General features: G+C 40.9%; 1 protein-coding gene across 5 annotated transcripts in view; it reads left to right on the plus strand.

The window, feature by feature from the left end:
• Positions 1-16,922, plus strand: part of mib2 (MIB E3 ubiquitin protein ligase 2) — a 50,342-nt gene that overhangs the window by 20,101 nt on the left and 13,319 nt on the right. For 4 of the 5 annotated variants that reach the window (XM_037773409.1, XM_037773412.1, XM_037773413.1 and 1 more), the window contains 10 exons: positions 4,495-4,601; positions 5,916-6,110; positions 6,584-6,726; positions 7,722-7,829; positions 7,956-8,060; positions 9,146-9,308; positions 9,887-10,020; positions 10,768-10,916; positions 11,348-11,504; positions 13,005-13,159. In XM_037773409.1, coding sequence (XP_037629337.1) covers positions 4,495-4,601; positions 5,916-6,110; positions 6,584-6,726; positions 7,722-7,829; positions 7,956-8,060; positions 9,146-9,308; positions 9,887-10,020; positions 10,768-10,916; positions 11,348-11,504; positions 13,005-13,159 — 1,416 coding nt within the window. The remainder of the gene's footprint in view (positions 1-4,494; positions 4,602-5,915; positions 6,111-6,583; positions 6,727-7,721; positions 7,830-7,955; positions 8,061-9,145; positions 9,309-9,886; positions 10,021-10,767; positions 10,917-11,347; positions 11,505-13,004; positions 13,160-16,922) is intronic. The other variant, XM_037773411.1, reaches the window with a different exon arrangement.

The raw sequence follows: 16,922 nt of genomic DNA on the forward strand, positions 1-16,922 counted from the left end.
TCCGTGTCCTATTTGCAATTATACACCCCCTGGAGGTGACATTAAAGGAACAGTGTGTTACATTTAGAGATATCTATTGGCTGAAATGGAATATAATATTTATACGGTTGTTTTCTTCAGTGTATAATCACCTGAAACTAAGAATATTTGTTTACATTTCATAGTTAATATTCGCTTGCATTTGCATGGATGTATTCCACTATTCTACCGCTGTCTTCCGGCAACATGCCACCTCGCCAGATTTCAATACGAGACTTCTCCTTGAGCGAGGCTCTTTCCATAATGTCAGACACTTATAATAAAAGTCAAAGCCTGTCATGGCAAAAACAAGCACTTTTAGTGGATGTAAATGACAGTACCAGCTTGCCCCAATAGGATTACATTGCAGCCTGTGAGCAGCTGCCATCTACAGCACTCTCCCAGGTTGAAAAAAACCCAAGTTCAAGTTTCATAACATTCAGTTTTGTCTTCTCTCTTCATCTTTTTATCAAATGCATCTTTGCATAATCTCACTAAATATGGATTTGTGATTGTCACCCAGCAGTGAGAAGGGGTGTAAATGTGGGAGAACATCACATGAAAGTCACTTCTTTTCTTGTCAGATGAATGAAATAGAGGAGCACTCTACAGTATGTGCTGCTAAACGCACAATGTTTCTTTATTTCCAGACCACACTGACCCATATTTCACTGACAGCATTTCAAAAGACTAATTTATAATCTGGCAGTCATGGGACACACTTGATATTTGCCTGGAAAGACAAATTTAGCTTGGTTTCATAATGAGGGGGCTTCTTGTTGTGTCGGCAGCAGACTGGGATTTGGGCTTAACATAGCTAAGAGAGACTCCTTTCATGTGGACCAAACATGTGTGAGGGTTTAGAGACTATTTAAGCAGGGTAGATCTATTTGTAGTTCACATACTGTAGGCAGAAATGCTGTTGGTGTCCTGAGGGGACAATGGGAAGTTGTCGACACTATAAACTGCTGCAGCTCACTGACACTCGAGCTGTACCATCACAAACATGGTGTGAGACCTGAGTCGGATGTACTAGTACACGAGTGTCCCATTGTAATTACAACAGATTTAACTGGATTAGCATGCTCAGCTGTGCGGATTAACATGATAACATTTTCAACTTCCTAAAAGACATGTTTGATAACAGGTGTTGGATAGGGAGCAAATCAAGGTGCTGCTCACAAAGCATTAAGCTGTGTACCAGTGCTGCATTATTGAATAAGATTAGTGGTTACAGATAATGGATGGATGGATGGATGGCCCCGCCCTTTCAGATGTTTACACAACATTGACACACGTGTGTGTATGCTGACAGTGCTCAGGGCAGCATATGCGTGCACCATATGTTTATGAGGAAATGGTGGGTGTGCAGCTGGTTAATCGGCTCTTCAACACACAAACAAGACACACGCAGTTCCAGGGAACATATCCGGTCAACTCAATGCTTAATCCTTCCCTTGCACATCAAGCTACACTGTAGCATTACATCTTCTTCAATGTATTTGAAAAGGATTTCAACATTAAAGATTCCTTTATTATTACATCACAATTATACAAGTATGAGAGAGTAAAATTATTTTGTTTTGGCTCCTTGACCTTGCAGCATAATAGCAATAAAAACAAGCAATAAAAAGGCATTAAAAATGGTAACAATACAATAAAATACAATACAGTAATACTATAATTATATAAATAATGTGCATATGCTATGGTTTGGGTGCTTTGGTAGGTGAAGTGTGGACTAAAGCAAAGAGTTAGACTCAAGTCAATATTCTAATGTATGATTGAAAGTTGTGTTTCCACAGTATTGAAGGTACCAGAAACACATTATAGTAAATACTAGGGGTGTAACAATCGATCTGGATCGATATATTGATTCAATGATCAACGATCCAATATCATCGATGCAAAGTGAAAACATCGATACATAGCATCATCTTTAAGAGGCGTCTTTATTTTTATTCCCATGGCACATCTGTGTCATTATTTTCGTCCAAGTGCACCTCCTTCCTTCCTACAGAGCCCAGTAGTAAAATTGTCAAATCATATTTTAGTTGCTTTTTGTGAGTTAATATAAATGTAACTGATTGTGTTAAATAGACATATGATTGCTCCTATCTATCGCAGGCCCCTGAATTAAATTGAATCAAAATCGTTTCGTGGCAGACTTTGTGATATCAGCAAATAGCGTATCGTTGTCCAGAGAATCTATGTAATATCGTATTGTGATGAAACTTGTGATTTACACTCCTAGTACGTAGACTAAATGCAAACAGGGCTGACATTTCAAACCAGGGCCATCTTACTTCGAGGTGAAATCTCTGAAACATCATTCCACCCACAACTGGTATCATTACACTAACTCATAACCTCATTGTATTTTTTTTTTATGTGAATTCTTATTTTCTTTTGTTGGTAATTCGATATATTTCGTTGCCTTTCTTTCAAACATTGAAGCTTTCTTTTGTCCGACTGTTGACCCAGCCATCGAGTCAATGGGTGTGTAGGTGAGGTTTCGCCTAACAAGATTAGAAATCTTGATCCCTTGAAAGAGCTGTTGTCTTTCTCAGAGTAGCTACACTGAGAAACAACATGAGGTCCTGTTTCCAGGAACATCTGTCAGTTTACATCCTCTTCACTATACTTAGTGACCAGCTATCCCGTCATAAACAGTTCTATAACTCTTGATACCTAAATCAATGTTGCGCCATGAATTCCTCGAAGCTCTAAAAACTGAGCAACACAACCAAAACATTGAAGAAATGCAGAGAAAATGTGTTTGTCCAGACATTTCTTCTCGTATCTCTATTATATATATTTAGATGCAGACATTTAAATATTCAAGCCTGTAGATGCTCTACACCTTACCCTGGGGTGGCCTGATTTTAGATCTGCTGTCTAGGGATTAGGCTCAAAGCTCTGTTTACAGATAAACACCATTCTCGGCACAGAAGCCCATTCCCTTGAGATTTGTCGTCAGTTGGCTCTAAGAGCCAAATGTCCTGCTATAGCACTCAGGAACCTGGAAAATCCAGCCAGTGACGGAGGATGAAGTTAGCCAAGGCTAACTTTAAGGAAAGCCCCAGTGCTAGAGAAACATGTTGGAGCAGCAAAGCCTCGATGAGGCTCCCTGAGGACGACAGCTCTCACAAGGCTCTTTTTCTTTTGATCACTTTGGATTTTATATGACTTTCCAAAAAGCTGTTTGGTTTAAATGGAAGCTGGGATTTGATCTCGTCAAGAAAGTATGGGAATAGGTAGCTCCTTTGCACCAAGATCTGATCAAATCTTTACCATAAGGTATGTCAGATTTTGAGGATGTGACTGTCCGTGTGTTAAATAGTTGTCGTGGTGTAGTAATAGATAGTGTTGACACTGATGTCAGTAGCTACTGTATGCATAGATTTTCTAAATGGGTTTTTTGAGTTTAGCCGTTCACAGTCCTGAAATCCTATCAGAAGAAAACCCTTGTCTTAAGGAGCGTACATCCTGCTTATCTCTTGACCACTTGTGGAGCAACTGCCACATCGTTTAGCAAACTAATGTTGTCTGTTAGGTGGGGGACGCACATATATATCAAGACATAAAACAAGTAGCACTTTGTGCATTATGTATTTTGGTGAGAAATTGTAAATGTATACAAAATAGGGCTGTCAGTCGATTAAAATATTTAATCGCGATTAATCGCTTGATTGTCTATAGTTAATTGCCTATTAATCACACTTTTCTTCTCTGTTCTGTACCTTAAAGGGAGGTTTGTCAAGTATTTAATACTCTTATCAACATGGGAGTGGGAAAAATTGCTTGCTTTATGCAAATGTATATGTATGTATATATTTATTATTAGAAATCTATTAACAACTTAAAACAATGACAAATATTGTCCAGAAACCCTCACAGGTACTGCATTTAGCATAAAAAATATGCTCAACATGGCATAACATGGCAAACTCAAGCCCAACAGGCAACAGCAGCTGTCAGTGTGCTGACTTGACTATGACTTGCCCCAAACTGCATGATTATCATAAAGTGGGCATGTCTGTAAAGGGGAGACTCGTGGGTACCCATAGAATGCATTTTCATCCACATATTTTGAGGTCAGAGGTCAAGGGACCACTTTGAAAATGGCCCTGCCAATTTTTCCTCGACAAAATTTAGCCCTAGTTTGTAGCGTTATTTAGCCTCTTTCACGACAAATTAGTATGACATGGTTGGTACCAATGGGCTCTAGTTTCATATCAGTGTCTTCACTATAGCTTTAAAACTGAGCCCACTACACACTAACAATTGTAATTTGTGTTAATAAAGAAATTAGTGGTGTTAAAATGAATTTACGTTAACACGTTATTATCGCGTTAACTTCGACAGCCCTAGTCTATACATACAAATGTTATCAATAAGACCTTTACCTTTAACTTTGTCTTAGATGGTCCGTAGAGCAGTTTGTTCAGCTGTGTCTCCATGCTCTTATCACAGAGTGAGCTTGGCACCGAGGCAGAACCTCCCGCGGATCATCCTCAAGGGAATCTTCCAGGGGGTTAAAGTGGTTCGTGGACCTGACTGGGACTGGGGCAACCAAGACGGTGAGTGATGTGTTTGTGTGGGGGGACTGTTCTTAACCACTAACTCGATGCTGCCAACTCAGCAGCCCCCCTACCTTCTCCTTGAGCATGGAGCTGTTCCTTTTCAAAGTGTTTACCATCCACAACCCATAATAACATTCTAACCTCACGTCTCATTAACCCGCAAAATGTCGTGTTAGTGTGTGTCTGCGTGCATTTATATTGCCAGTGACTCATCTGAGTCTGTTTCACAGATGTGCATGTGTCTTTACTGAGTCCATTTATCTTCTTTGTTTTTCATTTTCCAGCCCTGTGTAGTGGCATAAACTGAGAAGCCCCTTCACCTAAAATATGTTGCAAGTGTTGAGAAAGTAGAGATTGTGTTTTTGTGGCTTCCATGAATGTCTGCAGTTTTCCATTATGTGACAAACTCTCTTTCAGATACAGACAGCCCACACTGGCTGATGTTTGAAATAGTTTAAATAATAATTGAAAGCAATCTTCCACATTAGTGGGCTAAATTAAAGCCCTTGAATGTTCCTTTTAGGGAAAGAGGGAATGCTAATATGTCTTTATGGTTCCTGGTGGGGTCGTCGTTGTCTCTGAGAATAGCAACGCTCCCGTTTCTGGGCTACAGCAAATGAGTCAAAATGTCCTTTTGGTGTCTTTGAAATCAATGCCCTGGGGTTTGGTTAAGTCACTCATCAGGCTTAAATGGTGTATGCTGTGAGCACATACAGGAAGCTCTGAGCATGCTCAGAAACCCCCAGCCCACCATGTAGTCTTACGGGTCACTGGTTTAGCCGGTGTGGAGAGGCACTGAGGCAGCTTGATGACTTTTAATGGCTTAACAAGAGTGCCTGATGTATAGAGGCTAAAATACGTTTTGCTGGCCGCCCCGTCCACAGCAGTAACTCCTGTCTGCTTCTCCAAACTGGGGACGTGCTCACAGTCATCTACTGTAGGTAATACACTGACTATGGATAAGTACCCCACTTCAAAACATCCAAATTATCCCTTTAAGGACTGAGTTGGCTCTAGAAAATTGAAGTGAATGACACTTGTCAGCTTATGTCTCTACAGGGAAAATGTTTCTCCCACACCTCTGTGTCTCTCATCTCATTTGTCTCAAATGTTTACATTGTGCTTGTCAAATTTTGCCATGTTGACACATTTTTCTCCTGATCGAATCACACCAAACTCCACTCTCTTTATCTAACGAATTTTCTTTCTTTAATGAGCTGATTTTTCTTTCACTGCCTCCATCTCCCCCTTCTCCCACACACTGATGCATTATTGTTTCTTGCATATTTGTGTGTGTGTATGTGTGTGTAGGCGGGGAGGGTAAGGTTGGGAAGGTAGTGGACATTCGCGGCTGGGACACAGAGTCTGGTCGCAGCGTGGCCAGCGTCACCTGGTCTAATGGCACCACCAATGTCTACCGAATGGGCCACAAGGGCAAGGTAGACCTCAAATACGTGTCTGACGGCCAAGGAGGCTTCTACTACAAAGACCACCTACCAAGGCTTGGTAAGACAGACATATTCCTGTTTCAAAATATGCTCGAAGTCATTTATTTCTCAGTTATTTAAGGAATCACACTGCAAAATTAGGAGTGAAGCAGTATATTTGACCAATATTGGCCTTCATTAACAATCTGATTGGCGTGCTCAAATGTTTTGTTTTGGCCACTACTCAAAGATATTCAGTACTTACTTTCATAGAGGAGTAAAGAAACCAGAAAATATTCACATTTAAGAAGCTGGAATCAGAGAATTTTGACTTCTTTTTCTTAAAAAATTACTCGAACCAATCAAAATAGTTGCCGATTGATGTATTAGTTGACAACTGATCGATTAATCGTTGCAGCTCTAATGTTTTGTGGTATTTTACACGATGTGAATATGAATTTCTGCAGAAAACATGCTTGAAACTTAAACTGCAGTTGATGCTGGCTTTGAAAAACCCTCATAAGTCTCCAACATTAACACCTGTCCATCCAGGAGAGCACGCGGAGCTGCAGCGCCAGGAGAGCGCTGAAGGCCACTCCTTCCAGCAGGGCGACAAGGTCAAATGTCTCTTGGAGATGGAGATCCTGCGACAGATGCAGGAGGGCCACGGAGGATGGAACCCCAAAATGGCTGAGGTATTAACGTCTTCTCTTCTGCCAGAAAGACAAATCCAAAACATATTAACAACAGACAGCTTTACACAACTCCCTATGTAGGACGGAACCTGCCAACATAAAATAAATAAATAAATATGTCATTAAATGTAGCAAAAATAACATTGAAAATAAATGTAGTCATTAATTAATTGATAAAATGTGACATAAATTGATATTTTGGTTTTATTTATTTACATATATTTATATATTTTTTATTTATTTTATATTTATTTTAAATGTCTGTATTTATTTATGCATTAATTTATTTATTCCTGCACAATTTTCCCTTTGCATTTCACCCTGGGAATGAAGACTGAAGTGCAGCTAGCTGGCTAGCATATAGTCAATCTATACACTCTGACCCCTGATAAATAAATACATTTAAAAATGTATAAAAATAAATACATAAGTAAGTAAAAGGGAAAAGTAAACAGAAAAGTAAATAAATATGGGAATTAATACAGAGATAAATAAATAAAGAAGCAAATTGAAACAGGAATATCAATATATGTGACATTTTATCAATTAATTAATGGCTACATTTATTTTTAACATTATTTTTGCTGCATTTAATGACATATTTATTTATCGAGTCATGTATTTATTTATTCATTTATTTTTTATTTTGGCAGGTTCCGTCCTCCATAACTCCCTGTTGAGTTCCTCTATAATGTAGAAGTACAAAGGGAGCTTCCCCTTGTTTTTTCAAACATGTTTTAATGAACTCTTTGTACTTTATGCATCATATGTACTCTTTATATTTTAGCCAAACATGGCCTCACAGTCAAAACACACGTGCCTCTTGAGCCTGGCATACAGAATTTTTATATAAGTGGCTCAGATGGACGTTAGCGTGCAACAGAGTGAGAGGAAACAGAGCATCCAACTCTCAAATCACAGCTGCTGAAGGGAACATTAAGGTCACGGCCATGCAGAGGGAGACCCTGGGTGAAACAGCCTATTTGTGTTTGCAGTACATTTGCCGGATCGGGACTGTTCATAGAATCACTGACCGAGGAGATGTGAGAGTCCAGTACAGCAACAACATCCGCTGGACTTTCCATCCTGGGGCCCTCACCAAGGTACTGATAAGCTTCTGCCAGAGGATCTTACATTGTTCAGAACTTCAGTTTAACAGGAATGTAGTTGGATTATCAGTATGTTTTCAGCTGATTTTAATCTTAACAATTTGTCTTTCTTTCCACTAGGTGAACACTTTTGGAGTTGGCGAACTAGTGAGAGTGTTGGAGGACATCGAGAGTGTGAAGAGATTGCAGGCTGGCCATGGAGAGTGGACAGACAGCATGGCTCCTGTATGCTCATTTAGCCTGATAATAGATGCTAGCCTGATAGTAACTCTTCATGGTATTTCAGGGTTTGTTATGAAAGGCTGAGTTCATGCCATACTGTGAAAGCGGTGTGGATTCCAGTCACAAGACTTGGACTTGAGTCAGAATTGTGTTATGTATTCTTAGATAAAAGATGACTTTAGAGTTGACTTGACAAAATCAGGAAAGACTCGTAACTCAACCTTGACTTTCACACCAATCACTCATGACTTATAGGTTAACTTCTGTATTCTTCAACCTGAACCCAATGACCCATTTTTTTTTGTCTAACTGACTTATAGCCAAAATAATTTCTGAAATTGGTCCAGTATTGAGGGAGAACGCTGTAGACGGCAGCCATAAAATGAGCTGCGGGGGCAAGTGAGCAGCGTCACTGTAATATTACGTTCACTAAACAGTGCTTGTTTTTGTCATGACAGGCTCTGATTGTTATTATCAGTGTCTGACATTATGGAAAGAAATTGTTGTCACTTTGACACAAAAACATGGGAAAATAGGGTCCAGGTTGAAATATACCAAAGTTACCTTTTGACTTGGAATGACCATCCAATGATCTATATTCTTTACTTTATTTATTTACTACACTAACTGTTACTAAAAGTGAGAGACAACATTTTAAATGGCATTAAATGTGGTGAAGGGTGAATAATAACTTAACTCTTGACTTGGGACTTGACTCTAGACCTTCGTGTCTGGATGTACGACTTGACTTTTCTCACCTCTGTATTCTGGTATCTTCAGGTTACCCCCTGTGTCGCTTGCTAAGGTAAAGCCTTTATTTGGCAGACCTCCCTCTGAATTAAAAGTGACCTACTTCCAGAAAATTGGTTGTGCGTCAGGAATCAACCTTCGTTTAGAGCCGCTTCCACGAAGCGGCCTGGTTATTCACCTAAAGAGGCACAGAAATTGCTGCTCTAAAAACCATGAATAGTTCCTGGTGAATTTCCGCTCTTTATTTCTTTATTTGTCCCTGTCAAACCTTATCACTTGTTTTTTAACTTTCTCACCGACCCACACCACATCCACCTTACTCACTGTTGTTTTCCTAGGTGCTTGGCCAGGCCGGGAAGGTGTTGAAAGTATATGCGGATGGTGACCTACGGGTGGCGTTTGGGGGTCAGACGTGGACGTTCAACCCGGCGTGCCTCTCTTCCCAGTCTGTGGAGGTGGACGCCAACCTCATGACAGCCGAGAACCCTAACGAATCTGGAAGTAAGGCCTCTGCCGGGACGAGGGGGCTCATCTCTAACGCTCCAGCTCCAGCTTTAACTTCTGCATGCATTCATTCTTTCATCCTCCCTGCCCTCATTGCAGCTCTGCCTCTGCCATGCATGCTTTCACATACAGGCTGCAGTCACGGCTATTCCCTGTCTGTCTTTTTTTCAGCATGTGTGTCAAATGTTCTTCTTTATAGCATGTCACGATCCTGCATGCTGACAACGAGAGGCTTTGGCAGCATGAAGAAGTTCCCAGCAGTCTCTTAATCATGACTAAATCTGTTATGTGCACCTCAGTGGATGGGAGCTTGACAACAGAGGGATGTGTGTGTGTGTGTGTTTGTGAATGTGTGTGTGTGTGGTCAGATTGCACCGTATGGAGGGTCATTTTCACTCATTCCTGCGGTTTTGCATTGAGCTCCGCTTTGACAAACCCATTAACCCGTCGTGTGTCTGCTATCTTATCCCTCTGCAAGGCATTGCGACACCATTTCTAATCATTTTGTTCACACTGGACCGATTTAAGCTAAATTAATCCTTTTGTCTCTCTTGTCTACCTCTGTCTCTGTTCAGGTACTGTCATCTCAGTGTTGGAGAAGCTGCTGTCTCAGTCCACAGAGCAGGACAATCCCAGCCGGCTGGTCATTGAGGCAGCACACGGCAGTGCCAGCAAAGTGCGGGAGTTGGTGCAGAAGTATCCTGACAAGGTTAGTGCAGCACTCCTTCTCTTTGCTGCAGTCTGCTGCCCGTTCCAAGAGCTCTTTCCACCAGGACACCAACACTGGGGGCGGGGAATTGAAGTGCCTGAGTGCCTTTTAGGTCATGTTCAGACCTGGCATTAACATGCGCCTTGCGTGATCCGATCACAAGTGGACAGCTATAAGTACGCCTGTTTACACCTGGCATTAGAATGTGTCTCCAGTGCCCACTTGTGATCAGATCTCACTTCCCCGCTCTATATATAGAAAACATATATCTGTCATATCATTCAGCTTAGACAGGTGGTACAATAGTAGGAGTGAGAAATCTAGATAAAGTCTTCTGTCATGGTGCATGTACTTTTGTAATATGATATGGTACATTTTCTGTAAATTTGATGGAGAAGATAAATTAATTAACTTTCTGTTTTTGCCGAATATAGTGAATGAAATACCTGACACATCAAGGTCTTTATCACATTGATTGAGAAAAATCCTGTTAATCCAATGCAGCTTTATTACAGTCCTGCTAATTGATTTGCAAATCGCACCGGCTTAAAATAACCAGAGACATGAATGGAATACATTCTACTCAGTGATGACTACACTGCTTATTGGGATTATGTATAGAGTGTGTGACTAATGTGGTCGTTGCTCATGCTCAGATTATTTCCAGCCAGTCCATGTTCAGCTCTGTCAGTGTCCCGGCTATCGTCGCCTCGAATGAATCTTCAACCACGTTTGTGTTCCCGGCAGGTGGATATAAAGAACCAGGGCAAGACTGCACTGCAGGTCGCTGCTCACCAGGGCCACATGGAGGTGGTGAAGGCTCTGCTGCAGGCCAACAGCTCTATAGAGGTCAAGGATGAAGATGGAGACACTTCGTTGCATTACACTGCCTTTGGGTAAGGACACACGCACACACATTTGAGTGTACAAAGGTAAGCCTCTGCTCCTCGTGGCTTTAGGAAGACCTGCAGACTGACAGATGGACAGTTCAGTTGTACTTGTCTCGTTTCCTTGTAATGTGATAATCCATTCACAGAAGTGGCAGCATTAAAGTGTTTCCTAATCAGTCAGCGATATCTCCGCCTCTTACCACATTAACACATGCTCTTCTATACTTGTCGAAAACAACTTTGTTGGCTTGCAGCAGTGGTACACTAAGCAAACAAAATGGTGGGGTTTAAAAAAAGGTTATTTGTGCAACTTAGCTTGAGCTTTGTGCATCTCCCAGTAGGTTTTCAGAATAAGCCTTTGAGATTTGATGTACTGGTTTGAATTAACTCACTGTTCGGACATGTCTTTTTTCTGTTTATGGTGTCTTTGGGTTTAGTAATCAGGCAGAGATCACACGGCTGCTGTTGAGCAAGGGGGCAAACGTCAACCTACTGAACAACTCCATGTGCACGGCGCTCCACATCGCCGTCAACAAGGGCTTCACCGACGTGGTGCGAGTGCTGACCGAATATTCGGCTGACGTCAATCTCCAGGTGAGAGGGCCTAGCTTGCCTAATACCTCCTTTGATTGGGTTAGTAAAAAGTGAAACTGGTGGTTACTTCTTTTTTTTATATCTGTTACTTATTAAGTCTCGTGATTGTTGGAACAGTGGAAAAACAAAGACGGTTTTGATGAGTTTTATTTTGTTTCTGTCGAGTTTGAATGAAGTGTATTTTACGATGATGAGTGAGTTAAAATCACTATTGTCTGACTGGAATCTGGTGGCTTTGAGGTGAGCATATTAATAGTACATTTTGTACGTTAATAAATTATAATAATTGTCCAAATCCCTGTTGATTATATTCATTATACATGCATATTAATTTCAACACGCGCCACATAGCATCAGGTGTCATGTTTCCATCACTGCCGATCGGAGCTGCAGCTGATAAATACCCGTGACTACTGCAGAGTCATTTCTCTCGGGACTGAATTCAGATTGTAACCTTTCCCACTAAAGACAAAAAACAGATGTTAGTGGGTGTTTTTGTTTTTTTCGTCCAGTGGGAAAGGGGCTTAAGTGAGCTTCCGTCAGTCATTTGCTACACACGTCATGAGCAACTCACAAATTGCTCTTCCAAGCAGTTGTAAACACACAAATACAAACATTTATAGTAGTTGACTGTGATGCTGCTTCATTAGTGTGTCTTTTAGGGCATTCTCCAGACTGTCTAACACGCCTGCAACCAGGCCCTGAATTCACTAACAGCATCTTTTTTCTGCTTGAGTAGTGTGGCTACTCAGCTATAAACACGGAGTAGCAGCCCGCTGTTTGTTTTTGTTTAAGGCCACATACAATGAGAATGTACTGCAGCATCCATCACACTACTGATATACACCGATCAGCCATAACATTATGACCACCTGCCTAATATTGAGTAGGTCCCCCTTTTGCCGCCAAAACAGCCCTGACCCGTCAAGGCTTGGACTTCCACTAGACCTCTGAAGGTATGTCGTGGTATCTGGCACCAAGCCCTCAGTAGTAGATCCTTTAAGTCCTGTAAGTTGCGAGGTGGGGCCTCCATGGATCGGACTTGTTTGTCCAGCACATCCCACAGATGCTCAATTGGATTGAGATCTGGAGAATTTGGATGCCAAGTCAACACCTCGAACTCGTTGCCATCCGCATGATGTAAAAGAAAACGCGATTCATCAGACCGGGCCACCTTCTTCCATTGCTCCGTGGTCCAGTTCTGATGCTCACGTGCCCATTGTAGGCGCTTTTGGCGGTGGACACGGGTCAGCATCGGCACCCTGACCGGTCTGCGGCTACGCAGCCCCATACGCAACAAACTGTGATGCACTGTGTGTTCTGACACCTTTCTATCGGAACACGCATTAACTTTTTCAGCAATTTGAGTTACAGTAGCTCTTCTGTTGGATCGGACAACATGGGCCATGTCTCAGCAGGACTCAAGAAGAGGCCCAAAACCCTGTTTAGTTCTAATATGTGCAACAGCCTCACTCACTGTGATGTTTCTCCCCCAATCAGGATTCATACGGGGACACGCCGCTCCATGACGCCATCGCAAAAGATTTCCGCAACATCATTGAGATCCTGGTCTTGGTGCCCAGCATTGACTTCACACAGCAGAACAACCGAGGCTTCAACCTGTTGCATCACGCCGCCCTCAAAGGAAACAAACTGTGAGTAGAGATCATACTCAAAACTTTCTGCATGTGTGTTTTAAAGCTTGGTTGTGACCCAGACACCACATATATTATAAGAAGTGACATTAGATATTTAAACCCAAACTTTTTCAAGAGAAGTCAGGTGTCTATCCTGGCACTTCAACATAGTTGGGATTTCATCTAGCAGGATTAGGATTAGCGCTTTTTGAGAGGGAGAAGATTTTTTTTTTTTTATGAAAATATCAAAGTTCCTCCATGTATTGTATTCCTCACTGAAATTGTGACACCAATAGGGAGCTGGTGAAAGATTAGCTTGGCCATTTTACTCTACTCACTGAAGTGCTTGAGACTGCCTCACTGACACCTGTCACAAAGGCTCCATTGTCCTCTAGCTGTGTTGGTTTTTTAGGCGGTGCTTAATCACAAGCTGGGCCTTGACGCCGACGACTAGGCCGGCAGAAACACAGAACTAAACGTTCTCACAATGATAAGGTTTCATCAATCAAACACCAACTCGTCTGTCTGGCTCCTTTTTTGGTTCCATGTTGCATCCCATCAGCTCCAGCACACCCAGAATAGCCAAAAGCGAATGGTTCCCTTTTTTTAAGATAAGATATGATATTCCTTTATTAGTCCCACAGTGGGGAAGTGCAAGTATCAACTTCTACATTTTAGAAGTTATCACAGTTCTCAGCAGCACTCTGAATTCATTTTAAAATGTAGTCTGGTGGCTTTGAAGAGAGCGATAGAACGACTTCAGTTCCCCGTCTGAAAGGGCACCACACTCCATTCACAAAAACAGTGATTTTACCTTGCAGAACACAGGAGTTGATGGTCTACCGCTGCAACGATCGGTCAGTTTGTTTGTGTTATGTTGACTTTCGGATCCGAACTAACGTGGCGTCCACACAGCAGTACATTGCTTAGCTTTCGTGCCGGTACTCCTGTCTGCTTCTCTAAACTGGGAGCATGCCAACCCCTATCTAAGTTACTGTATATAATGTTAATACACTGACTATAAGGATGTGTATATATACTGTACCATTAGCAGCATCATCATGCAGAAACCTACGTCAGGTCACATGGGAAAACGTTTTCAGAAGGGCTTGGGGAAAAAAGCATTTTAATGCTAAAACATGCATACTTCGGAATTTGAATGCTCGAATTTGAATACATACAACTGGGAAGCTACAGAAATATAATAATATAATATAAAAACCTCAAAAAATAATGGACCCGCCCTTTAAAATCTAACTGTTATGCATTAGCCTATACAAATTACGTATATAATTTATACTTTTTTTTATCCCATGATTCAAACAAACCTCATTAGTTGTTTGTCCTTAGATATAATATTCAAAGACTGTTTACATTGTGCACTGTGCAGATCTAATGCATTACTGCAACTGACCTGTGTTGGTTTGACCTGTAATATTATTTCCCTCGCTATTTTCAGCAGTACAATTGATTCATTACAGTAAAAATGCTTCGAAAACCACCATAACAGGTGATTCATTCACATTATTTATACATCAATTCTTATTTATTCAAGTAGAAAGCTGACCTCAGTTCTTTGCAGTGCAGTTGAGGTCTTGAAACACGTCAGGATAACAAAGATCAACTGTTTGAAAAACGAATAATATAGTAAGTCTCCTCACAGGCCTGAGTGACGACTTAGAGTTGATATTTTTCACAGTGTACAAAGTCTGCCACTCCAGGTCTTTTACGGCCTCATATGAACTTTCCTTCCAAAATTATAACAAAACCATGTAATGGAAAATTGTCCCTGGCTCTTTTTAAAGAGGTGCCATGAAGGAAAGGAAGCAGGAATGAAAAACATCACCATAAATGTCCTCCTTGAAGCGATGCCACTTCATTCAAGGTTTCAATTAGAGATTATTAAAGTGCATTTTATGTAATTTGGTGGATAATATATTCAAAATTTATATTCCAAAGAGCAGGAGCCCTGTTATTGTCGTTAGTAAAGATTTTCAGCTTGTGAGTAGAATACCATAGTTTGGTCCTCGGGTTATTTGCCTGCAGACTCTCCACCATCTACTTATTCCAGTCTGTCAAGTACTAAACCAGTGAAAAATCACTATTAGTTAATACATTTTTCTCGTTAAAGGAAAGCTTTGAAGTGCTAAATTCTGCCCTCCCAGTGACCCATATTTCCTCATCACTCCGACAACCAGTCCCCTCCACCTTGAAAATGATCCTACAGAAAAATCAAATCCGTGCATGACTGCAGTATGTGGACAAACGTTGACTGAGCAGGAAAAAAAAGACAGTCGGCCAGCAAGTGAGAGAGAGGAAAAAGAACGGGAGTAGAGGCCGGAGTAGACAGTCATTTAATAAATGTCCGATCTGTTCTGGCAAGTGTCATATGTGCAGTGCTGGGAGTTTAGGCTGCGCTTCCCAGCATTCATTTAGCTTGACATCAGCCGCTGCGCCAGAAGTAGAGACAGAGGATTTACAGTGTTCAGGACTGGCTCGGTTCACCAGTTCAATCATATATCATCAGCAGGCCTACAGAGCATTCATACAGTACTGGTACTGTGTGTTTTCCTTGTTTGTCCTGGCTTACATATAAATACATTTAAATATACAGTTTGAATGTCTGCGGCCATAGACTGTATGTAAGAAGTGGACGTAGTCACCGTGACGTCACCCATTGGTTTGTGGACTGCCGTTTTGAAGCCTTGAGTTTGGCATTTTGGACGTCACCATCTTGTTTTTTTGCAACCAGAAGTGACACAAAAGGGTGGAGCTAAGAATAAGACATTTTTAGGCGACCAAAATGTTACAATTAATTTTCATGAACTGAAAACACACTGTGAAAGGGTTTAAGTTGTAAGATGAAAACACGGACAACTCCCCGACCGGACAACGCCGTGGTAGTGACCTGTCAAACATAAGGTGGCCAAGCCCTAAAGCATCCCCTGCTTTATGGTCTATTTGACTCTAAATGTGAACATAATTAACTAAATGAACATCATGCTGTATTGAAGAAGACTTGAAACTAGCGATTGAGACCATAAATTCATGTTTACAATGTTTACTGAGGTAATGAATCAAGTGAGAAGTAGGGTAATTGTCTCATAGACTTCTATACAATCAGACTTATTTTTGCAACCAGAGGAGTCGCCCCCTGCAGGCTATTAGAAAGAATGCAAGTTTAAGACACTTCTGCATTGGCTTCACTTCTCAGACCCGGAGTTTGCTTACTGGCGTAGGCATTAGATTAAACACATCTCATCACAGTTTATCTCCTATTTAACATGAGAATAATCTCTATTTATTGGAATTTATAGTCATTATGGATTTTCCTTAATATGCTCTTTGATGTTCCTCCACTTTTTAGTTCCAACTAAAGGGTTCAGCGTTAATATTTCTTTTACTTGCCCGGTTGGGCAATCTACTTGCCCCTATACAAATTGTTTTATTTATTAATGGTTATCAAATAACAACAAAGACTAAAGTTAAGGGATGTGCGATATGGATTTTTTTTTCAGTTGATATGTTAACCGAGAATTACCTGGCAGATACCGATATGATAACTGATAATTTCCCATTTTTGTATTTTAAAAAGAAGTTCATAACCTGACAAACAAAGAACAGTTCTGACTCTTCAAATGTTTATTTATTTTTTCTACTAAAGTAAATTAAAAAACCTCACAAACACGCTTTGGCTTTTAGTTTACCTAAGATATTAGAATTAAATGCTTTGACATAATCTCTGAAATCAGACAATATATTGTCATGTTTTATCTGCCTT

Source organism: Sebastes umbrosus, chromosome 6 (genome assembly GCF_015220745.1).
Source record: "Sebastes umbrosus isolate fSebUmb1 chromosome 6, fSebUmb1.pri, whole genome shotgun sequence".
Lineage (NCBI taxonomy): Eukaryota > Metazoa > Chordata > Actinopteri > Perciformes > Sebastidae > Sebastes > Sebastes umbrosus.